The sequence below is a fragment of the Grampus griseus genome, assembly GCF_964374135.1.
Source record: "Grampus griseus genome assembly, chromosome: 11".
Lineage (NCBI taxonomy): Eukaryota > Metazoa > Chordata > Mammalia > Artiodactyla > Delphinidae > Grampus > Grampus griseus.
The window spans coordinates 49459117-49485998 of NC_139005.1; the positions used below are offsets into that span (position 1 = coordinate 49459117).

General features: G+C 33.6%; 1 protein-coding gene across 3 annotated transcripts in view; it reads left to right on the plus strand.

Moving 5' to 3' along the window:
* Positions 1–26882, plus strand: part of USP15 (ubiquitin specific peptidase 15) — a 127102-nt gene that overhangs the window by 65751 nt on the left and 34469 nt on the right. For 2 of the 3 annotated variants that reach the window (XM_082665047.1, XM_082665049.1), the window contains 2 exons: positions 5049–5135; positions 13630–13774. In XM_082665047.1, the coding sequence (XP_082521173.1) occupies positions 5049–5135; positions 13630–13774 (232 nt within the window). The remainder of the gene's footprint in view (positions 1–5048; positions 5136–13629; positions 13775–26882) is intronic. The other variant, XM_082665048.1, reaches the window with a different exon arrangement.

Consider the following 26882-nt stretch of genomic DNA (forward strand, 5'->3'; position numbering starts at 1 on the left):
TTAGTGTTAGCTTCAATATTTAAAAGCCATATCCAAATTTAATTGAAATTAAGACATTTACATAGTATATTTCATGCATAAATGAATGTAACTTAAGTATTCAGTTCTCATATAGATGCTTGATTCAGAGGTACTCACAAATAATTATTGGTTATTTTATTTCTTCCTTTCTCCCCTAGTTTGTTCTAAAAAAGATTTGAGCAATTTACAGTAACACATGTAAGTCAAAGTTAACTATATGAATAGATACAAAAGTCAGGACAAATGGAAAATAAACAATTGTCATAGTAAGATGAAACCGGAGAAGTTAGCTGGTAGGGAGCAGTAAGGGCTTTTGAAGTTACTAAAATTAATCTGCATATGTATGAACTTATTTTGGATCCTGATTCAAACTACCCAGTTTTTGAGACAACTGGGGAAAAAATGTGAACATGAACTGACTATTAGATTGGGATGGACAATAGTATCAAAAAAAGATTTCTTACCTGCTAGGGATGCATACTGTAGTGTTTACAGGTGAAATTATAAATGTCTGGGATTTGCTTTAAAATTGTCCAGCAAAAACATGAAGGAATGTGGAGGCCAAGGAGATTATAAATAAACCAAGAGTGGTAGAATGTTAATTTTTGAAGCTGAATGACTGATATTGGGTACATGAGGACTTGTGTATGTTTGGAGATATCTGTAATAACAGCAAAAATAAAAATGGGTTGCAGTTTTGGTGTTGAGATTGATAATGGCTAAAGAAGAGTAACTGTAATTTTATTTTTTTTAAGTGGAATGTTTTGTCAAATACCATATAGAGCAGTCAAAACGAGGAACAAAAATCAGGTTATGAGAAACACTTTATATATAAATTTCCTTAAATTGTCTTTTGTTTAAGTATTTAACACCCTGCCTGACACAGAGGAGACACATAGCAAATGCTTGTTGAACTGAACTGATCTATATCTCACAAGAGTAAAAGTGCTTAATTTTTCAAGAGATTTAAATTTCTCTTTTTCTCTAAGAACTTACCCTAGGATGATTGTTAGAAATGGGGAAAGTTTAAGGTTGGCCTTGTTTTTCTTAATAAGATAGTTTTTGTTTTATAATGTCAAAATTTACAAATTCGGGTTGTTTTATATCAGGTTTGAAAATAACTATAAAAAGTTTTAAATAACTATTTTTGCTATGTCAGCCTTCAGACTTAATTTCTCTATGGTATTAGATTTCCATGTATGTTGACTATGTAGGTAACTTACAAAGAATAAGCTGTATTTTTCTGTTCAAGTAAGAAGTTCAGCTTAGCCTTGAATTGCAGGCTTTTAGTTGAAACATTGGGAATAGGGAAATTAAAGTACTGCATTCAGTTGTCAGGGATGAAGTTTAATTTTCTCTCTTCATGAAATCATTTCAGCTAAACTCATGTTTTACCTTCTGTCTTGTTAAGAGACGATTCACTGCCTTATATTACACTTAGCCCAAACTAGCCAAAATTACTTTAACACTAGATAAATGGCTTAATATCTAGTTTATGTATAATATTCTAAGCATTTTCTTCACTCGTCTCTTCAGAAAGCTACTAGTGCGAAGTTGCTAATAAACAGTGTAATTTCCAAGTTATATCAAAGAAAGAGAGTTAAAGAACTAAGGTTATAATCCACAAATTGACTAGTCAACCCCTGCACTAACTCCACAAATGTTAGCTAGGTTGGGCTGTGGGTAATCTCGGTCAGAAGTTGGAATCACAATAGATAAGTGATCTAACTATTAACCATAATGTCTGTAACAGGAGGTAAAAAGTGTTATCATACTTTTATTTAGCTGTGGATCACCACATCCATCCTGCTCTCTCTGATCTCCATGCTCTTTAAGAACAATCTCTCTACCAATAGTATTTATCTCAATGTTTCCTAGACCTCGTTTTTCCTTCGTTATCTCCTCTCTCCTATACATATAAATGCCTAGCATACTGCCACATGTATAGTAGACACTCAGTTAACATTAGTTCGTGCTTTTGTTTCTTTTCCAGTATCATCTTCCTTGCTAACCTATAGATATAAACAGATCTCTCCCATCTTTTAAAACAAGACCATCAGCTTCTTCTGAATACCACTTAGTTTTTCTTCTAATAGCCAACTTCTTTAAAAAGGCAGTGCTTACCATTCCTTACCAAATATTCAGAATTTAACGAAGTCCTTATTTAACTTTTTTTAAACCTAGTTTATTTGACCTCTCTTTAATACTTCTTTTTGATAACTATCTCCTAAAGAAATTCTCTTATTTTGAATCTCTTATTTTGAATCCACAGTTTTTCACGGCTACCTCCTTGGCACTTATGCAGTTTTACCTGCCGTTGTTTTTGTATAGTGAAGGAGGTCAGATAATAAATAACACGTCTGTGTTTTTATGAAAATAGTTTTGATCATGGACAGCTACCCTGAAAGGATCTTGTATCCCCCTCAGTGTCCATGGACTGTACTTTGAGAACTGCTTCCTAAACCTCCAAGACATGTTGCCCTTGCCCACTCCACTGTCCTAGTCCCAGCCTTTATTACTTCTCACCTTTGTTGTTTTTATAGTCTCCTAAATTCTCTTCCAATCTTCAGTCTCTTTCTCTTCCTCAAAAGTTACCTTTTTAGAATACAAATCTGATTATGTTGATACTCTTAAAATCTTTCAACATGCCACAGCACAATTGGATAAAATCCAAATTCCTTCAGAGAACATAAAAAGGTTCTTCATTATCATACTTACCTTACTAACCTCTGTGCCTATCACTACACCCTACCCTTTCAGCCAATTCATTGGTAATTCCCTAAACATCATGCTATCTATAGTCCCACACATTTTCACATGCTATTCTTTCCACCTGGAGTACTCTCACTTTCCAGTTTCCAACTACCCCTCCAACTGTGCACATCGTTTTAAAATCACTTCATGTTACTACCCACAAAATTTGATTTTTTGTGTGTGTGTGTGTGTGTGCGGTACGCGGGCCTCTCACTGTTGTGGCCTCTCCCTTTGCGGAGCACAGGCTCCGGATGCGCAGGCTTAGTGGCCATGGCTCACTGGCCTAGCCGCTCGGCGGCATGTGGTACCTTCCAGGACCGGGGCACGAACCCGTGTCCCCTGCATCGGCAGGCAGACTCTCAACCACTGCACCACCAGGGAAGCCCTTTTTGTTATAATTTTAAAATTTGTTTTAGGACTTATACTGTTTTATAGTTATTTTGCTTGTATCATTTTCCCCTATTAGAGTATGAGCTATTTGAGATCAGGAACTCTCTCTTTGTACTCCTAGTACTTAACAAGGGCAAGGCATAATGTAATCATTTAATAAATGAGTGTTTTAATGAATTTCATAGAAAATTCTAATACTGTTCTGGGATAGAGTTGCTAATGAATAGTAAAAAGGCCACAGATGGGCAGAAAAAGGGAAAAAATATATATATATATGCCTCAGCCGTATATAATATGTAATAAATATAATACATATTATAAATAAAATAATCTTTATTTTCATAATTTTTACTATAAGTAAAATTCAAGAGAATATTTCAGTTTCTATCTGTATACCTGAAAAGTTGTAGTGAATTGAATTAAATAGTAGTCAGATGGATACATTTTGAAAAATTAACCTCCTTCATTGATTATAAGTCAGTCTCGGTGTTTTTAGATTGTTTTCCTAAGTTAGCATTCTTAATGTGAAGGCAGAAAATGCCAGAATACTTCTATATTAATATTAATTCTATTAATATCTTAAAATTAGTACCTTAAAATATTAGTATATTAAAATTACCTGTTAAATTTGTTTTCGACATTGTTTTATATTAAAACTTCGTTGCTTGTATTTTTGGATTTGAGGGTAGTACAGTTAAATAAAATCTTGTAAGGGTCTTCCATCAGAAAGGCAGCTAAATAGAAGTCCCACTTAATGTAATCTACCTGTATATAACTTGCATCAACAACAACAAAAAAACTCTCCTTTAAAATGAAGGAAAAAATTTTACCAATATTTCATAATATATAAAACTTCAAAAGTTAAATAAAATTTTATATGTAAGAAATTTTATTACCCACCACTTAATTTAGCAAAATCCAAATTACCTAAAAGCAAATTTTGTAGGTTACACTTTCCTGCCCAATGACCATTTTGCTGTTCATTAGCACCTTAGTAGAGGAAATAAAATAATTTTTAAACAGTAATCACTTTGGGCCTCACTAATTTAGAATTTATGATGACTGAGATACTGGACTGAAAGTATTAGCCTCTTACAGCCCGTGACCTAGATGTTGCCTAGTAAATTAAAATTGTATACAAAATTACAAGGGAAATTAAATCTTTTAGAGACTTTTAAGTACTACTTTAAAATAATCATTCCTATGTAATGGATTTGTTTACTATAAATCATACCTATAAAGCATATTTGTTGATTAAAAGCCATTAGTAATTTAGATTTCTCCAAAAACATTCTGAATTAGTGAGGTGTGTAATAGATAGTGAGATTTATATCTGTTCAGTTTTTGCAGGGATAACCTTGGCCAAAAATTACTTCTCAGGATTATGTTTGGAATTCTCTTTGCTATTTCATCCCTCTTGCCTTACAGTTTTAAAAATTGGTAAAATCTATGATATCTGTGTCTGTGTTGTATATAATTGGAATGCCATAGTACCTACTGAGACACAGAGTGGATTTCTTTTACATGCTTCCTTTAAAAATTAATATTTTAATTCCATTGATTTAAGGAAATTATTTAATAATGGTTACCTGAACTCAGAACTGGGTGTATTGCATTAGTAGATTTATAAGAATAATATCAAGTTTTATATTTAATTTGATAAATTTCCTTTGAAAATAGTTCCCTTATATACTATTACTTTTTATATGAACAAATACATTGGAAATTGAAAACCAAAGGGTATATGGTGATTTTGCTCATAAATCTGTTTTCCAGAATTCATTTACTACATACATTGTCATCTGTGGTTCTTTTCTTTATTTCATAATTAATTTCAAAATTCAGCATTTTTTATCTAATTTAACATTTTCATATTTTTAAAGGTCCCCAGGTGCATCCAATTTTTCAACTTTACCAAAGATCTCTCCTTCATCTCTATCAAATAATTATAACAACATCAACAACAGAAAGTAAGCACTGAATCTTAAAAACTCTTTGTTTAATTGATCGCCCTATTGTGGTTGCAAAAAATCTCTTGTATCTAAAATTTAGGATAAAAGTCTTAATGCATTAAAATTGATTTTCTTTTAAATCACTGGTCAGTTCTTCAAGGAGTAACTTCACAAGAAAGCAAGCAGAGGTATAAACTTCTTGATTTAATATATATACTACAATAATTTACTAAAAGAGAAATAAAGCACTTTCAGAATTTCATATTCTAAACACTAATTATTGAAATATATATACAAGTCTGTTAGAATTCAAATTTTTAGGAACAGTGTAAATTTCAGATGTCATTTTAGAACTAGACATGTAATCACAGACAATACATAGTGTTTTTTAAAAGTGTTTATCAGTGATTCTCAACTGGAAGACATACAAATTTTTATGTTTATCAAAAAGGCAATTACTTTTTCTGAAAAAGTTTGGAGAAACAATTCCCTTGCTCCATCAGGAATAGTATTCAGATTCTTAGGATTTACAAAAGTTACATGAAAATGTGTGCCATATTGCTATAAGAAAAAGGATTCAAAGTCACTTGGAATTCACTATAACGTCTGACATGGATGTATTACCTTGAAAATTGGCATGGTTTTATATAAAAGGATAAAAAGAAAACTCTATTTATAATTAGTCCATTCAATTATGGGAAGAATTTTAATCCAGAGATGATTATTGTCCTTTTACTTCTTGGAGATATACATTGTAGTTTATGTATTAGGTTTACAGGATTTATGTAGTTAAATATTTACTTGTCCAGTTCATAAATGGCATCTGATTATTCCAAAGGGTAAATTCAAAAGGACTGAAACTATTCGTGAAATAATCTTTTAAAAAGCACCATTAATTGAATTTATAGGTTTAATTAGTGTTCCCTTAAAATTCATATGGAGAGGTGGGGCTTGACAAAATGATTCTAATTTTAACATACATTTGGATTATAAATATATAATAGCCAAAATAACTTTGGAAAGGAAAAACAATGAGAAAGGATTAATCCTACTAAATATCACAACCTGTTATAAAGATATAAGAATTCAAACAGCATAGTACTGACCCAAGAATATACCTCCAGATCAGTGGAATAGAAAAGAGAGCCCAGAAACAGACCTTTATATATAAAAGAATGTAATGTGATCAGAAAGTATCCTAGACTAATGGAGAATGGGCAGATTATCCAGGAAATGCTATTGGAAAAATTGGATTGCTATTTCTCTTTAAAACTTTAAATTAAATTAAAATTTTAATTGTCAGGCATATTAAAAATTAAACAGCAAATAAATGGAAAATATTCTTGCTACAAATGACAAAGGAAGGGCAGATATTCTTAGTATATCAAGCTCATAAAAATCAGTGAGAAATTTTTTAAGACAACTTGAAAAGTAGTTAAATGATGCAGCTGGGCAATGAAAATAAGAGAATTAAAACAAACATTTTAAATGTTCAAGTTCACTACTAACTAGAGATATGTAAATTAAAAACATAAACAACTCCATCCACTTTCCCCCACCTCAGTCTCATTGGGAAAAGTTAAGTGATGGTATCTGTTATTGTAAGGATTCTGTTTGAGTGGTTGGAGTATTAGTCCAACTTTCGTAGAAAAGAGTTTGCTATATATATCAAGAAGATTTAAAACACTAATTCCTTACTTCAGTAGTAACAAGATACGTGCACTGTAGTATAATGGTGAAATATTGAAGACACTGGAGATCCAAAATTGCAGTGTAGTGTGTTCTCTTCTATTTAAAAATGTATATCCACAGGCAAAAGAGTAAAGGGAAATATCCTCCTGTAATCTGGTTTGTATTTTACATGGTATCTTTTAATGTAATTCATCAAGTCATTTTCTCATATGAGATAAAATATTATCTGTGTTTCTACTAATTGCAGATGGCTCCCACATTTACTATAAAAGAATTTGGTTCCAGGTATAACATGTATTTATAGTTAGTTATTCTTTGGAGAGATTTTTTAGCATTGTATATAGACTGTATTGACCATAGGCTGTATTTTGACCAGAGTTGCCATATTAGTATATGTGATCTGGTGCTTCTGCTTTTGTCTTATTTCCCTCTCACAGTAAAAATATGACAGTACAATTTGATCTCAAAACCTCTGACTGCAGAAAATATTAAGAGAGGAATTAGAGTGTTGTCTTAAAAGTTTAGAACATGATTAATTAATGATTCTACTCCTATGACTAGGTTATATTGTTAGCTATTTATATTTGTCTATTTTAGACACTAAAATAGTCCTTTCATATTAGGAAATTTTAACAGCAAACAGCTACTGGTACCACCTTACTTAAAAGTAAAACTTAACCTTTCTTAGTAAGGAACAAAATTTAAACATTTACAAAATGGGGAGTTTTTTTTTACTTTAAAAAACTTGAATTAATGTTATAACAATTATTTCACATAAAATTTATTTCTTGACTTTCTTTTCGACTTCTGGAAATAAGTAGCTGCTTAAGACTTCAGATGGAAATAGCATAGTTTCTTTAAAAGTATGTAAAATGGGTAATGACCTTTTAAGATTAAATACGTTTATGAAACTTCATATATGTGGAGTAATACTCCAAGTGTAAACTGCATATTAAAATCAGTAGTTGTGACACAACGTTTATATGGCATTTATTTACAAATTCAAGACTTAAACTGATGCATTATTAAGATATAAAGTTTTCATTTCCAGAAATAAGAATATTTGTTATAAAAGTAATAACAAAGTGTACTTGGAATTATTTCACTGAAGTTTAATAAAGTTTAAGTTTTTATTAAAGACTAACATTATGAAGAATCAGATGCCAGAATATTGTTCATTCACCGTGTGTAGTAGTTTTACTTGTTAATCCGTACAGTATTAATTCTTGCCTCAGTTATAATTTAAGTACATTTTTAATATGTACCAAAATCTTTCCACTCTCCGCATTTTTCTTCTGTCTTGCTGCATTTGCTTTACTATAATACTTCCTCTGAAAAAATCTCTTTAATGTATTTATTGTCTCAACTCTTGGCATTCCACATCGGGGCACATTCTATTTTTCTGTTAATTCATTTAAAGCTCTTTTATTTGAAATGGAAATGACTCCCTGTAAGAGATTAAGCGATGAAAAGGAACTGGATTTTGGAGACTGCCAGAGACTAGCCATCTGGCTTTTGACAAGTTAGTTGCTGAAAGTATCATTTCATTAACTGCAAAGTGAGCATAATTACAGTTATGAGGATTAAATTATAGATTTATAGTGTTTATAATGTTAAATATAAATGCTAATTGAAAAGTCAGTTTCAGCCACCATCACCCTGATACCAAAACCAGACAGAGATGCTACAAAAAAAGAAAATTACAGACCAGTATTACTGATGAATATAGATGCAAAAATCCTCAATAAAATACTAGCAAACAATCCAACAACACATTAAAAGTATCATACACCAAGATCAAGTGGGATTTATCCCAGGGATGCAAGGATTCTTCAATATACATAAATCAATCAATGTGATACACCATATTAACAAATTGAAGAATAAAAACCATATGTTCATGTTAATAGATGCAGAAAAAGCTTTTGACAAAATTCAACACCATTTATGATAAAAACTCTCCAGAAAGTGGGCATAGAGGGAACCTGCCTCAACAAGATAAAGGCTATATATGACAAACCCACAGCAAACATCATTCTCAATGGTGAAAAACTAAAAGCATTTCCTCTAAGGTCAGGAAGAAGACAAGGATGTCCACTCTCGCCACTGTTATTCAACATAGTTTTGAAAGTCCTAGCCATGGCAATCAGAGAATAAAAAGAAATAAAAGGAATCCATACTGGAAAAGAAGAGGTAAAACTGTCACTGTTTGCAGATGACATGATACTATACATAGAGAATCCTAAACATGCCACCAGAAAACTAGAAAACTACTGTAGAAAACTACTAGAGTTAATCAGTGAATTTGGTAAAGTTGCAGGATACAGAATTAATGCACAGAAATCTTGCATTCCTATACACTAACAACGAAAGATCAGAAAGAAAAATTAAGGAAACACTCCCATTCACGATTGCAACAAAAAGAATAAAATACCTAGGAATAAACCTACCTATGGAGGTAAAAGACCTGTACTCAGAAAACTATAAGACACTGCTGAAAGAAATCAAAGATGACACAAACATATGGAGAGATATACCATGTTCTTGGCTTAGAAGAATCAGTGTTGTGAAAATCACTATACTACCCACAGCAATCTACAGATTCATTGCAATCCCTATCAAACTACCAATGGCATTTTTTACAGAACTAGAACAAAAGATCTTAAAATTTGTATGGAGACACAAAAGACCTCGAATAGCCAAAGCAGTCCTGAGGGAAAAAAACAGAGCTGGAGGAATCAGAGTTCCTGACTTCAGACTATACTACAAATCTACAGTAATCAAGACAATATGGTACTGGCACAGAAACGGAAATATTGATCAGTGGAACAGGATAGAAAGCCCAGAGATAAACCCATGTATATATGGTCACCTTATCTTTGATAAAGGAGGCAAGAATATACAATGGAGAAAAGACAGCCTCTTCAATAAGTGGTGCTGGGAAAACTGGACAGCTACATGTAAAAGAATGAAATTAGAACCTCCCTAATACCATACACAAAAATAAACTCAAAATGGATTAAAGACCTAAATGTGAGCTCAGACACTATAAAACTCTTAGAGGAAAACATAGGAGGAACACTCTTTGACATAAATCACAGCAAGATCTATTTTGAGCCACCTCCTAGAGTAATGGAAATAAAAACAAAAATAAACAAATGGGACCTAATGAAACTTAAAAGCTTTTTGCACGGCAAAGGGAACTATAAGCAAGATGAAAAGACAACCCTCAGAATGGGAGAAAATATTTGCAAGCAAATCAAAGAACAACAGATTAAGCTCCAAAATATACAACAGTTCATGCAGCTCAATATCAAAAAAACAAACAACCCAATCAAGAAAATGGGCAGAAGACCTAAATAGACATCTCTCCAAAGAAGGCATTCACATGGCCAAGAGGCACATGAAAAGCTGCTCAACATCACTAATTATTAGAGAAATGCAAATCAAAACTACAATGAGGTATCACCTCACACCAGTTAGAATGGGCATCATCAGAAAATCTACAAACAGTAAGTGCTGGAGAGGGTATGGGGAAAAGGGAACCCTCTTGCACTGTTGGGAATGTAAATTGATCCAGCCACTATGGAGAACAGTATGGAGGTTCCTTAAAAAACTAAAAATAGAATTACCATATGACCCAGCAATCCCACTACTGGCCATATACCCTGAGAAAACCATAATTCAAAAAGACACGTGCACCCCAGTGTTCATTGCAGCACTATTTACAATAGCCAGGTCATGAAAGCAACCTAAATGCCCATCGACAGATGAGTGGATAAAGAAGATGTGGTACATCTATACAATGGAGTATTACTCAGTCATAAAAAGGAACGAAATTGGGTCATTTGTAGAGATGTGGATGGACCTAGAGACTGTCATACAGAGCGAAGTAAGTCAGAAAGAAAAAAACAAGTATCATATATTAACGCATATGTGTGGAATCTAGAAAAAGGGTACAGGTGAACCAGTTTGCAAGGCAGAAATAGAGACACAGAAGTAGAGAACAAATGTATGGACAACAAGGGGGGAAAGTGGAGAGGAGGGTGGGATGAATTGGGAGATTGGGATTGACATATATACAGTAATATGTATAAAATAGATAACTAATAATGTGCTGTATAAAAATACATAAAATTAAATTTTAAAAAGTCAGTTTCAAATATTTATAGAAAGATAAGGGCTCGGTTTTGCTATAAAATGTTATATTTTTAAATGTATATTCATTTAAAATGAATTAATCTAGCATAGCATTAAAATTCCCATTAAGATTACTGGCAAATTTATTTGTTTTTGCAAAGTAACATAACCTTATGGGATAAGGACTAGCTTACAACCTTTAGAAGAAAAAATAGCAGCAGTAGTCATGAAAGATACAGAGGCTGTCTTTTGGGTTTAGGTTTACATGTACTTTGTCGAAGTGTTTAAAGAGCCGTTGGTTTTGATATTTTCCACGACAGACTTTATTTGATTTAAAGAACACATAAGATGTGGATTATAAGTGACCAATGAAGATAGTATTAAAATATTTTTAATTTGTTAGTTTTCTGTATTATCATTTAGCATGTAGACTGCCATCTTACTCTTTGGCCAAGGTTTATACTTATCCTGTCACTTAAACTAAAATGTAGATATCCTTTAAGGATTCGGATCACTTGCATGGGTGTTGGTGTGGGTGTGGGTGTATGCATGAGCATATATTTGGGCATACTTTCCCTCTGTACTCTGACTTAAGTTTTATTATAATTTTACAGCTGATATATATGGGTTTTTTTTAACATGTTGAAAATGTGTAGGCCTTGCATTTTTGTAATATATAGCAGACCTTGATTTTAAGCACTTCTTTTTTTTTAACTTTTTTTTTTTTAATTATTATTTATTTATTTTTGGCTGCGTTGGGTCTTCGTTTCTGTGCAAGGGCTTTCTCTAGTTGCGGCAAGCGGGGGCCACTCTTCATCGCGATGCGCGGGCCTCTCTCTATCGCGGCCTCTCTTGTTGCGGAGCACAGGCTCCAGACGCGCAGGCTCAGTAGTTGTGGCTCACGGGCCCAGTTGCTCCGCGGCATGTGGGATCCTCCCAGACCAGGGCTCTAACCCGTGTCCCTGCATTGGCAGGCAGACTCTCAACCACTGCGCCACCAGGGAAGCCCCCTAAGCACTTCTTAAAGGGGTAAAAGGAAAACCAGGATTCGGTTTCTTGTTACATGTCCTCAAAGTTAGATTCAAGAATCCAGTCACTGAGTGACTATATATGGAATTGCTGATAGGTGCCTTGAACTTTGTTACTGCTAATCTAAAATAAAATATGAGTTATAAGGCTAGTGATCTGCAAAATCCAAAAGATGCTTGAACCCTTTTTTTTTTTTCTTTAAGTTTAAAACAAGTAAATAGCTACAAGTCTATGAATTGCTCAAGGTTGCACTTCTTTGGAGCCTGCTCTTTTTGTTTAACTTTGCGATAGCTTGGTTTTTCAGTCTGAGTTGATCTTTTATTTGTGATGAAGGGGGGTGTTTTCTTAAAAATACAAAAATATTAGTGGGATAGCATTGTGTGCGTAAATTTTGGTTGATATGGTTTCGTGTGTTTTACCTGTTGTTTGTTAGGGTGTGTATGTTTACTAAAGGCTTTGTTAGAACAAGCAGTAGTACAGTTCATTTTAACTGTTATAAAGTGAGAGTATAGAAGCTACAATAGGAAGTATTTGAAATTATAAGTAAAAACTTAAAAAAAAATAATACCAGGGATAAATTATAGCCAATTGAGATTGTCAGAGTTACTGATTTACTATGTTTATTTGTAACACTGTATTCATTTATTTACATCATTATTTGCTTTTAGCAAATAACCTTGATTCTTGTTCAGGTTTGTTCTAGTGAATAAAAAAAATAATGATTGAAAGTATGCTTTTGAATTATATCCAAAGCATCCATCATAAATATAAGATAACCTATTAAAAATTAAGGAAGAATCTATCCTTTTCCACAAAATTTTTTTTAGTTACATGTAAAAAGAAAGAGGGATCTAACTTATTGACTTCTCTTAGTTCTTTGTAAAATTACCCTGATTCTCTAAGGTTGAATATTATGTAGGGTTTTTTTTAAGATTAATATTTATTATACTCGTAGTACAAATTATCCTGAGGTTGTATTTACCTAGTTAAATAAACTGCATTAATCTGACAAACTAGAAGATTCTTTCCATAATAATAATAATACTGAAGTGTGTACTCGCTTCGAATCATTTCATTTTTGCATTGCTGATCACCCCAGGCTGTTTTCTGCATTTGAATACCAGATTTTGCTGGTCTAGCGTAGAATACTATAAATAGAATCTTCAATGCATCAGAACAGTGATGTCACAAAGGCCCTGGAAATCTCTGCTCTCACCTGTAACTAAAGCACAACTCTTCCTGCTTCTACTGTTCTCACTCTATTACAGTAGCAGGATGTAAAAGGGACATCAGTGAGATGATTTATTGCTGCGGGTGGTGTTTAAAATCTGAATGTTTTACATATGATGGAGCAATGAAGAATGGAGCAAGCTGTGAAGCTGCTCCAGTTAATCAAGGGTAGAAAGACATAATGTGGTTTGTATTGGTTGGTGTGGTATATGATGCCGTGATTTTCTTGATTGAATGAGGAGTATATTAATTAAGGGGGTTATTTTGATTTAGGTTCATGTTAAAAGTACCTGAGTTAAGTGCTTTATAAAAAAATTAATGACTGACCACGTATCTCAAATAGGTTTAAAGTACTCTGTTCATTATAACTATATGATGATAATTGGCTGAATTATGAAAAAGATTTTTTGTTTTCTTCCAGTGTGAAAAACTCAAATTATTGTCTCCCATCATATACTGCTTATAAGAACTATGATTATTCAGAACCTGGAAGAAACAATGAACAGCCCGGCCTCTGTGGCCTAAGTAACTTGGGAAATACGTGTTTCATGAACTCAGCTATTCAGGTAGGTCTTTCCAAACAAAGTGAAACTCATATGTTTTATGGTAATCAATAATACAAGAGGAATAGAGTTGGGTTTTACTTGTCAGAATATGAGTATTATATGTGTTTGGAGAGTTTGTGTTTTCATGGAAGATTTAAGCATACACATTTGAATCATTCATTCTAAGAATATCTTATCATGATTCTCGGTTAGGTGGCATGTGATTGATTGTCATATAGTAGAAGATTAAATATAAGTTCATACAAAAAATATAATTCCAAACAGAAAACCTAGGCTCTCTGAGAAGAAAATAAAGCTAGTGAGATCTCTCCTTTATATGAAGTCTCTTGCTTTCTTTAGACATTGGTGGGAGTTTCAGAGAATGATTATTTTATGGTCACCAGTGTTCTAACTCTAAATAAAATTAATTTTAAATCTTTTTTTTACCTTAATGTGAAATTAAGATTTGTAAAAATTAGAAAATTTTATGAACCTTTTGTACACATATTTTTAACAAATCACTTTCCCTTAATACTCTTTCAATTTGGGGATATAACAGATCACTGCCCTTCTTTTCCCTTTGTCTCTCCATAGAGCTTCCCTTTTCTTCCTGCTGTCTGTACCTTCTTCCAGTTTTACTTGTGAAATATTTATGTCTTTGATTGATTGTGAAGTAACAAGATCCATGTATACTTTAATATCACTGTTACTGTGCATAAAATTAGAGCTGGTTATTTTATTCCCCTTTTACAAATAAAATTCTGTATTTCAAAAAGCCCAAAATAATGGTATACTATTTTGATATTTGAATTTTAACCTTCTTTTGGAAGTCTTTTTTTTCTTTCTTTCCTTTTTTTTTGTGTGTGTGTGCAATTCTGAATTTCTATTTTTAAATCTGCAGTATTCTGTTCTCTGTATTTTAATACTGAATCTCCTGTGCCCAGGAGGCACCCTCCAAAGATATAAATTAAATACAGCTATGGATTGATAACGACATTATTGCAAATCTTGACTATCTGAGAAAAGTATAGGACTCTTTATCATCCAAAATTCAAAATAAATCCTTTGTACATAGTCATTAATCCAGTTGTTTCCTAAATGAACCATTGTCTTTATAGCATTCTTGAAAAACTAGAAATTTAACTGTCGTAACTCTTGACCCAGGAGTTGGCAACTTTTCTTAGACATGCACTGGGATGTATAATTGATTAATTCCTGATATCTTGGTTTAGAGTTGAGCCACTCAGGAAATAGCCTATCTGCTGAAGCAGATACTGTATAGGTTAATAAACTATTCCTTTATAAACTTTCTTTGATGAGTAATATTGCTTATACTTTAATGTGAATTACTTTATCCAAAATTTTTTTCTAGGATCCTAGCACTAGTTAGACAATTAAATTTTAAAATATTTTATCTTTATTTTCCGGAAGAGGAGAAAGGGAACTCATCTGAGAAGAGCAAGCCAAAACATACTGTTATCCTGGCAGTTATTTAGATAACAAAGTAAAATGCATGGGTGCTGAGCTTTCAGAGTAGGAACAGGGCAGACATATTGTAATTTTGTTTGTATATCTGTTGGACTACCCTGCCTAATCACTGAAAAATCATCTTCAGCACCACCTCTGAAAAATGTTTTATATAATCGGTGGTTACATCAGTATCAGAAAACCCTTTCTCATATCACCAATCATATTAATTGTTATACAGCTGCTTATCCTTGCACTACCAAAATTACTTTGGTTCTGGAGGCTTGATATTCTTGAGGTCTTTTGGGTTTTGTTTTTTTTTTTTTAACATTGTAGTATGGAAAACCGGTCTTGGTGCTTTTTCATAAGGATTAAGACTAGGATTTTCAAAAAGTTTTAATAGCATAAGCATAAAAAATTTGAGTCTATTAGAACAAGAGTTAGTGTTCTTGCTAATCATTCATGGTAGTCTCTAGCTTACATTCAAACTAAATTCCTTCTAGGGCAATATTACATTCTCGTTTCCTGTGCCTTTGTTATCGTCTATTTAGTGTTGTCTCCTTATGATTAACTCAATTTCTCAAAAACAAGTATTAAAATGAAATCTTCTAATCAGCTATGTTGAGCTAGATTTGGCATTTGTTGAACTTTTTTGTGTATGTTTAAGGTGTAAGAAACTTCATTTATTAGTTTTTGCTTCTGTTCAAAGCAATTTTATTACAATAGGTATGTCTAATGCTGACCTTCTCTCTTAATATATTTCATCTTTACATGTTTCATTTCAACTGAGATATAGCCATGAGGGTGAGGTTTGTTAGGGCTGATAATATCATAAAGTAAGAAAAAACTTTCATGAAAATTTTAGCAAAATATTTTAAGCAGTGGATATTATTTTATGTCTGTGTCTTGTTGGAAACTGTACTTTTTCTAAAATAAAACTCTTCAATCAAGTTGGAGAAGAGAAAAAATTAGTTTCAATTTTTGCTGCTTTTGACTTTTAATCCAAATCCAGAATTAGAAAAGCTAGTACTTCAGTTTTATTTTCTGAAAGCATCTGTGATTTTTAATTGCTTTAGATGTCAGCTCTCAAGTTGAAAATTCACCATAGGAGGGAATATAAAATGGTGGCAGTAGCCTATGTTATTCTGTTTCATGAACACCATGTAAGTTCTTAGGTCCACAGATGAAAAGGGTAAAAGATAGTTAATAGAGTAGATTTTTTAAAATAATGTTTTTAGATACTGTTTCCTCAGTTATGCTGTTTTTTCAAGTGACTTCTGTGACTTCTGTGAAACTGAAGATAATTCATGAACTTCAGAAAATATTATTTTAAAAAATCTGATAATTTGTATTTTAATATAATTCCTTTTATTAATTCAATAATTCTAGAAATATGAGTGGTCCTTAGTACATCAGGCAGTGTAATTATTGATATATTGTTAACAATATGGATATGAAAACATACCTATTTTTTCTTTGTGAGAATGGGTTATGCTTAACCCATCAGTAGCCTTAAGATGATGAAATTGTTTGATAGCTTGTGATTAAAAACTTAAGAAGCATCAATCTGAGTGTGATTTAATATCATTATTGTTATTATTCAATTTAATTATATTGATATTCAAGATTTTCTCTGATTTAATGGTACAACTGAGTATTAAATTTTTCCGATGAGCACAGTACTGCCATACAGTTTCAATTTATCAAGTTAATATTTACTGAATGGCAAACATGTGAGATACTTTTAGACATAGATCCTGACTTATGAAGAGTATAGTCTTGATACTGTGATTTTTCACGTTTTACTTTTAGCATGAAAATTTTTTTTTAATTATTACTTTGAAAAGTTTAATTGTATCCTCAATATTTAAACAGATGTAGTGAAGTTGCTTTGGTTGGGTGAAGTGCCCGGAGTCCCATCTGCTTTCTTCTACTTAGTGGCCCTAGAAGCATTCTCATGGGATCCCAGGGCTCTGAGGAACAGTTTAAAAACCATATTCTGGCTAGAGAAAAGACAACAACACATTAAAAATTAGCAATAAAAGTTAGAAGCACAGACTATGGAGTTACACTATCTGGATTGATACTGATCACCTGTGCTGCCCTGTATAAGTTGTTTCTATAACTCATTTTTCTCCTCAGGTGAGGAAAATAATAGTACCCATATCTTAGGAGTTTTGTGGGGATTAAGTGAGTTGATGAATATAAAGCTCTTAGGATAGTGATTGGCACATTGTAAACGAATAGGTATTAGATTTCATATTATTTTATCTTTTTAAATTGAAGGAGTCAAGCAGAATGACTTCGGGAAAATTCTACCATCCATAGTTCCTGTATTTATTTGTTCTCCTTTCCTACAAGTCTTATTCCACTTTGTCAGGACCTAGTGAATGAAGAAAGACTTGAATGTACTTCTAATTTTTTTTGGCTTAGTAGTATTACAATAATGGTATTTATCATTATAAATCAGTATTATCCATTTCTGAGCTGTGTTAATTCAGCTCTCCTAGGCATACTGATAGGCAAGGGATATAACAACATAGAACTGTTCATGAATAAGCAATCTGCAGGAAATTTAAGATTCTTGAGTTCAGGTTATCTCTGGCCTCAGCCTCCTGAGTAGTTATGATTACAGGCATATACCACCGTGTCCCAGTGGTACAAATAAGTTAACAAAGTAGTCTTCTAGGGCCCTAAATGTATTATTCCATTGAGAGAATGTCTAGTTTTTGAAATTTGCATTATTGGAGGTAATTTTAATTAGCATTAGTTGAGTAGATTTCAGGAGCACTCCAACCCTTGTCTTTTTCATTGTCAAGGCCTAGGAGGCTCATGATTGGCCTCCTGAAAGAAGCAACTCTTCAGATGGATTTGAAGCAGGGGAGTGATATATGGTCCTTTTCACTGGAAAGCTGCATGGCATGAGATAGTTGTTTTCAAACTCTTTACTTGGAAGTAATAGGTCTCCTTAAATAGACTCTAGGAATTCACTGAAAAAACTGATAGTAATCAAGGACCTGTTCATTATCCCTGTCACACAATGCAAAGTCAGTTGAAATTCCAGGCATTTTTAAGGTCAGCTTCTTCCTGTGATCTGTTGGGTTAGGGAAAAAATCTTTCTGTAAATTCAGAAGAATATTGAAAGTTTTTTTATAAGACTTAATTAAAGAGAATGAGTGATACTACACAGAAATAATATTCTTTTAGGAAACTAGATTCTCATTATAATGTAAAACAGTAAAAAAGTCACTACTAAAGCTATTATTTCTGTGTTCTAGTACTTCATAGCTTTGAATGTGACTAAGTGTAATGCTTTTCTACACTTACCTGAGACTCATTTTGCATTTATTGGAACAAATTCTTGGAAACACACTTTAACATGAAGCTTTGTAATTTTATTCAAATTAACCAAACTTACAGCTGAACAAGTGAACATAGTTTCAATCACAAAAAGAAACACCTAACCCCTGAGACGTAAGAATTTTAAAAAACAGTTTAGGATTTTAAAGAAAATGACTTCTGATAAAACTGAGAATGTGGCTGATTAAAAGTTCAAATAATATTCCTAGGGCAGATTTTTATCTATCCAAGCAATTAAACTCAATTATTTGAGTTTCTTCCATACCATGTGCCAAAAATTACATGGCAAACTAGCATCAAAAATATGTTTAATTATCAAATGACAACTCAATCAGATCTTTCCAATTTGATAAAGGTAAAGAAATGCAAACAGCCTTACTTGTATTAGAACCATTCACTTTCCCATCACAGATACCAATGTTTCTACTTCTCCCTTGTTTGCAGGGAAAGGGAGAAGTATCCCTTCCCTTTAGAAAAAGAAAAGGGGCTGGGAAAAGAGAACCTGAATTCTCAGGCAGCTTATTTGTGGAAAGAGTATATATAGCAAAGTTCTGTAAGTATTTAGTTTTCATAACTGGAGTAGAAACGGTATCTCTGAAAGAATGCCTTGTACCTGTGTAACTTGGGTAAAATGATTTCTAGTCATGAAAATATATGCCTTTCTTAACCAACAGTCTTACTTGTCTGTTCTTCACATTCTTCCAAATTAATATACAAATTTCTCTAGGATTAATGCTTCTATTTCTGTTAATAAAAACTTTCTAATGTTTTGTCAGTCCCTAATTCTATAATAGGAAATGACAAGAGTACAGGTTACAGGGGAAAGGCTTATTTCAAGGAGTTGTAAATAATTATATCTAATTTTAATACAGAATTGTTTTACATTATATTCACTAGGTAGAATTACTTGCAGTGCTAACATTTATGGCAGCAGTTTTTAATATAATCACACTGAAGTATCTTGTATTGATTTTAATAACTACTCAAAGTATCTGTAATTGAAAACATAAGAAATGTTAATCTTTAATATATAATGGTAACTACAAACTTGACCCCTCTAACAAAAGAAAAGAAAAGAAAAAGCGGTTCCAGATTTACTTCTGTTACCTAAAAATCAAAAACAGTTCATTTTCTTGATGTCAAAATCTTTTCTAAAATACATTTTCTTCCTTTAATAAAGTTATGCATATCATTCAACACATTATGATTGGAATATTCTTAAGTATATCAGGGTTATGTTCTAAATTTTATAAATTGGTATTATTGAATAGTGTCACTAGAAAATATAAGATATTGGACTGATAGAGCCTTTCAAAGGAGAAAGACATGCTAAATTTCTCTTAAAGCCTTGTTTGTTGTCTTTTGCCTATTTGTTCTAACGTATACATTTAAATTCTGGTCAGTTGCGGCTATGCTGTTTTAATTACTGAAAGACCCTTGTCTGTTAGATTTTTTGCTTCTAATATCACACTTAAGATCATCTTTCTATATTAGTTTGTGAGTAAAAATAGTTTGTGGTGATGCATGTTACCAATGATCAACTTCATTAGTGTTTTCACTTTGCCAATAATGGATGCTTAGTTCAGTATTTTTTTTTTAGTAGTGTATATATGGAAACCAATTGCTAAGTGTTACCAATCACCTCTTTACAGTAATTTGTAAACTATACTATACTGGGAGAGTGTCAGTGAGTTGGTTACTGAAAACCATTGCTTAATTAATAATAACATTTAAAATAAATTACTAATTCTCATAAATTCATGTTAAAATATTAATAGCCCAGTAATGAACTTGCAGTATCTGATAGTAACAGTATCCTTCTTTGCATAGTAAAGGTTGTTTTTCCTATCATTGTCACTTTCTTAATTTCCTCTTCACAGAGACCCCTGGGTTAGGGCATCTGTTATCCTTATTTCACTGATGAGGAAATTGAGGCAAGGAAAGTTTAAGTGACTTGTCATTCACTAAGACAAGTTAATAAATGAGTTAAAACTGGGCTGTTATTCAGATATCCTGAGATAATGTATCTTTCATAATTATACTAGTCAGCTTGTAAGAAATGCTTTTAAAATGTTTCATTTTATTGTCACATATACATAACATAACATTTACCGTTTTAACTATTTTTAACTTCAGTGGTATTAAGTATATTCACATTGTTGTGCAACCATTAAAAATGTTTTTATGTTTATGCCAAATATATGGCCCCCATAATACAAGATGTTCCCATAAGGTGTTCCCATAACTGTTTGCATGATTCAAACAGTTTCCCTGGGAGGTTATTTACACACTTACTCATTTGATGGTGTGTTCGAAATATTTTAAGAACTCCTTTTGGAATTGCTTTCATTCTTCTAAATTTCACTGATGGATATTTCTCTTCCTTTGATGACAAAGTTGATTTTTCAAAAACCTGATGTTATTCAGAGCATTATCTGCAGAATATTATAGGTGATCAAGCTAGATAATTTTTTTCAAATAATAAATATACTTGTGCAGTCATCCATTCATTTACTCAGCAAATATTCATCAAGGGCCCACTAAGTGCCTTTCACTCTGATAGGCAATAACTATACCATGGTGAACAAAACCAGTACTATTTCCATGGATCGTAGTCTAGTAGGGGAGATAAACGTTAAATAAATTGTGAATATTTTAAGCATCATGAAAAGAAAAAATCATGGAGAGTGCTCTGAGTATAGCAAGAGCTGGGAGAGCACCTAATATAGATTGGATACCATGTTCCCCAGAAGTAACCTTTGAGCTATGACCAAAAAATAGGTGTTAGTTGGGCAGGTGAGAGTTGAAGTCAGATGGAGCAACAGCATGTGCAGAGCCCCTAAGGTGGGCAAGTTTGAGGAACCAAAGATGAGTAACCTGTGAGATAATATTTAAATGGGGGTGGGATAAAATGAGTTCAGAGAAATAGGCAAAAGCCAGATCATGTGGGGGAATATGGATTGTAATGTATTAAAAGGCATTGAAGGTTCCAGGCTGCTATCATCTCATCTGGTTTATTGCATTTATCTTCTAGCTGATTTCTCTGCTTATACCCTTAACTCCTATGGTCTGTCCTCACAAGAACAGCCAGAGCGATGTTTTTAAACTTAAGGCACCTGTCACCCTTTGTCCATATCACTAAATGCCTTCTTATTTCACTCAACAGAAGCTAGAGTTCTTAAAAGAGAATATAAGGCATATAAGGCCGTGTATGATCTGGCTTCTGTCTTATTTTCTACCACTTTCCTCCATGCTCACTCTGCTCCATCCTCAGTGGCCCCCCCTCACATATTGCACGAATGTTCCTGCCTTGGGGTCTCTGAACTTATAATTTCCTATACTTGGAATGTTCTTTCTCCAAATGTTTATATCCTTTCTTTCTCACTTCCTTTAGGTCTCTATTAATCAGTCAGATCCTTCCCGACTCACTGTATACGATGGTAACTGCCCTCTCCCATTCCATGACCACCTGATATATGCTGTATATATATATTTGAGTTTTTTGTTTATCTGTTTGCCTCCCTCTACTCCCAACTCATGCTCCATGAGCACAGGAGTTTTGTTTTAGTCACTGCTTTAGCCCCATTACCTCAAACAGTGTCTGGCATGTATTGTAGAAGGCATTCAAATTAATGAAAAGTGAAGGAAATCACAAGTGTGTGTCTGGTTTTTGGCTTGTACGTCATAATGAGAACATAATGGTAACAGTGGGAGGAGAGACACAGGAGAAGTAGGTTTGGGGTAAGGAGAAGATTATGAGTTAATTTTAGTCATGTTCAGTTTGTCATACCAATGAAACATCCAAGTGGATATATCATAGGCAGTTGGATATTCTAGTATGGAATATAGACCAGAGGCCTAGGTTAGAAATAAAAATATGACTGTAGATGGTATTTAAAATCAGGGAAATGATTGCATCTGTGAAGTGAGGCCATCTGTGAAAAAGACATCCCAGGACTAAGCCTTACAATATAACATTTGAATATAACATTTGAATCTAACATTTGAATCTAACATTTGAAAGGAGGAAAGACACTACTGTTGCAACAGGAAAAAAAGAAATGGATTATGGACGCAAGTAGTTTCTAGATTTTGTAATGACTTCCATTATCTTAAAAGTACGAGACCAGATCATAATCTAAGAATGAAAGAATAAGATTGCTCAGCAATGTTGAGATCTCATTGTTTGAGATCTTAATGTTTAGCTACATGGTGCATAAAATAGATGGGTTCATACATGAAAATGATTGGGTTCATCTAGGGCTGTAGAGAGAAAAGGTCAAAGGAATTAAGAGCAACTAGACGAATTTTCTTATTTAGCTAATCCAGTAAACATCCACTGAGACCTGCTCCATGCCAAGCGTTGTTCTAGACACTGGTGGTACAGAGTTGAACAAGACTGTGCCTATCCTCTTGAATGTCGTGCTGTGGTGAATGAGATAGCCATATAAATAAATAAGATGTAATATGTGACATGATAGAAAGCATGATCAGCCAAATGTTTTGAAAGCAAGGAAAAGAGAGCCATTGGGAAATAAGTGAGGCTTCACCAAGGAGGTGACGCTTGAGTTGGGTCTTGATTTCGTTTGATTGAGTATATTATTCATTATGACTTATGTTTGGTTCATCTGGTCATAAAAATAGCAGTGACTTACCAGAGGTACAACTATAACATTATAGCTCATGCTTGTTACCACATTTTTCCACCACAAAAATCCCTACGTCAGAGGGAGGAACACTCCCAAACTCATTCTACGAAGCCACCATCACCCTGATACCAAAACCAGACAAAGATGTTACAAAGAAAGAAAACTAGAGGCCAATATCACTATGAACATAGATGCAAAAATCCTCAACAAAATACTAGCAAGCAGAATCCAACAGCACATTAAAAGGATCATACACCATGATCAAGTGGGGTTTATCCCAGGAATGCAAGGATTCTTCAGTATACGCAAATCAATCAATGTGATACACCATATTAACAAATTGAAGGAGAAAAACCATATGACCATCTCAATAGATGCACAGAAAGCTTTCGACAAAATTAAATACCCATTTATGATAAAAACCCTCCAGAAAATAGGCATGGAGGGAACTTACCTCAACATAATAAAGGCCATATATGACAAACCCACAGCCAACATCGCCCTCAATGGTGAAAAACTGAAACCATTTCCACTAAGATCAGGAAGAAGACAAGGTTTCCCACTCTCACCACTATGAATCAACATTGTCTTGGAAGTTTTAGCCACAGCCATCAGAGGAGAAGAAGAAAGAAAAGGAATCCAAATCGGAAAAGAAGTAAAGCTGTCACTGTTGGCAGATGACATGATACTATACATAGAGAATCCTAAAGATACTACCAGAAAACTACTAGAGCTAATCAATGAATTTGGTAAAGTAGCAGGATACAAAATTAATGCACAGAAATCTCTTGCATTCCTATACACTAGTGATGAAAAATGTGAAAGTGAAATTAAGGAAACACTCCCATTTACCATTGCAACAAAAAGAATAAAATACCTAGGAATAAACCTACCTAAGGAGACAAAAGACCTGTATGCAGAAACCTATAAGACACTGATGAAAGAAATTAAAGATGATACAAACAGATGGAGAGATATGCCATGTTCTTGGATTGGAAGACTCAGTGTTGTGAAAATGACTATACTACCCAAAGCAATCCACAGATTCAGTGCAATCCCTATCAAACTGCCAAGGGCATTTTTCACAGAACTAGAACAAAAAATTTCACAATTTGTATGGAAACACAAAAGACCTCGAATAGCCAAAGCAATTTTGAGAAAGAAAACCAGAGCTGGAGGAATCAGGCTCCCTGGCATAAGACTATACTACAAAGCTACAGTAATCAAGACAGTATGGTTCTGGCACAAAAACAGAAATATAGATCAATGGAACAGGATAGAAAGCCCAGAGATAAACCCACGCACATATGGTCACCTTATTTTTGATGAAGGAGGCAAGAATATACAGTGCAGAAAAGGCAGTCTCTTCAATAAGTGGTGCTGGGAAATGGGACAGCTACATGTAAAAGAATGAAATTAGAACACTGCCTAACACCATACCCAAAAATAAACTCAAAATGGATTAAAGACCTAAATGTAAGGTCAGACACTATCAAACTCTTAGAGGAAAACATAGGCAGAACACTGTATGACATAAATCACAGCAAGATCCTTTTTGACCCACCTCCTAGAGAAATGGAAATAAAAACAAAAATAAACAAATAGGACCTAATGAAACTTAAAAGTTTTGCACAGCAAAGGAAACCATAAACAAGACGAAAAGACAACCCTCAGAATGGGAGAAAATATTTGCAAATGAAGCAACTGACAAAAGGATGAATCTCATGCAGCTCAATATCAAAAAAACAAACCACCCAATCCAAAAATGGGCAGAAGACCTAAATAGACATCTCTGCAAAGAAGATATACAGATTGGCAACAAACACATGAAAGGATGCTCAACATTATTAATCATTAGAGAAATGCAAATCAAAACTACAGTGAGTTATCACCTCACACCGGTCAGAATGGCCATCATCACAAAATCTACAAACAATAAGTGCTGGAGAGGGTGTGGAGAAAAGGGAACCCTCTTGCACTGTTGGGAATGTAAATTAATACAGCCACTATGGAGAACAGTATGGAGGTTTCTTAAAAAACTAAAACTAGAACTACCGTATGACCCAGCAATCCCACTGCTGGGCATATACCCTGAGAAAACCATAATTCAAAAAGAGTCATGTACCACAGTGTTCATTGCAGCTCTATTTACTATAACCAGGACATGGAAGCAACCTAAGTGTCCATCAATAGATGAATGGGTAAAGAAGATGTGGCACATGTATACAATGGAATATTTCGCAGCCATAAAAAGAAACGAAATTGAGTTGTTTGTAGTGAGGTGGTTGGTCCTATATACGCTACCAAATGTAAAACCGATAGCTAGTGGGAAGCAGCCGCACAGCACAGGGAGATCAGCTCAGTGCTCACGTACAGGGGTGGGATTGGGAGGGTGGGAGGGAGGGAGACAAGAGGGAAGAGATATGGAGATATGTATATGTGTGTTGCTGATTCACTTTGTTATAGAGCAAAAACTAAAACACCATTGTAAAGCAATTATACTCCAATAAAAATATTTTTAAAAAATCATATTTTACCATAGTAAAAACCACATTGTTCATACACTCAATAAACACATACACCTCCTGGGTGCTAGACAGCAATGCTTTTTCATACGTCTGCCAACTCTAAAAAGAGAAGTACCTAAATATTTTGAGCAGTGACAATATCAATGAAACAAACATATAGTCTCCTAAAGTAATTAAGTCAAAAATGATGTTCATATGAATTTGAAGTGTTTACTGGAAAAATCACTCTTTGCTTTATAATCAAGTCCCATGTATAATTAAAAATATGTCTTCATTTAGATTTTTTTAATATATAAATTTATTTATTTTTGGCTGCTTTAGGTCTTCATTGCTGTGTGCAGGCCTTCTCTAGTTGTGGCGAGGTGGGGGCTACTCTTCGTTGCGATGTGCGGGCTTCTCATTGCCGTGGCTTCTGTTGTTGCAGAGCGTGGTCTGTAGGTGCTTAGGCTTCTGTAGTTGCAGCACAGGGACTCAGTAGTTGTGGCGCACGGGCTTAGTTGCTCCACAGCATGTGGATCTCCCCAGATTAGGGCTCGAACCCATGTCCCCTGCATTGGCAGGCAGATTCTTAACCACTGTGCCACCAGGGAAGTCCTATTTAGAGAGGTTTTGTTTTGAATATAAACTCAATCATTGACTGACACACACACACCAATATACATACACACGTACATATTTATTATGCATATATGAATGAATACATATATTTTTAAATAGTTTTGGTATATGATTAAGGTATTTTGTGTAATTCTTCAGTAATTGCCCAGGGCTTTTCTAAGCCTTATGTACCTTGCCCAAGAGAAAGCTTTCAGTAACTGTTTTTAAAAGAAATTAAAAACAAGTTCTTGACCAAAATATTACTAACTGTTCATAAGGAAATTCTTAATACCAAGATATAATATACTTTATGATTCCTCTTACATTTATTGAATACCATACCAAAAGTATCTATATCATCATAATTACGCCACCATCTTCCTGAGACCTCTCTTACCTTCCCTGAGACTTGTTCCATTAATTGTCTCTTCTTTGTTCTATATCTTTAACCTCACCTCTTCACTGTCTTCTTCTCCTCGTATATGCATGGTCAACTCTTTTTTTTTTAATGGGGTGGGAGGGAGATGG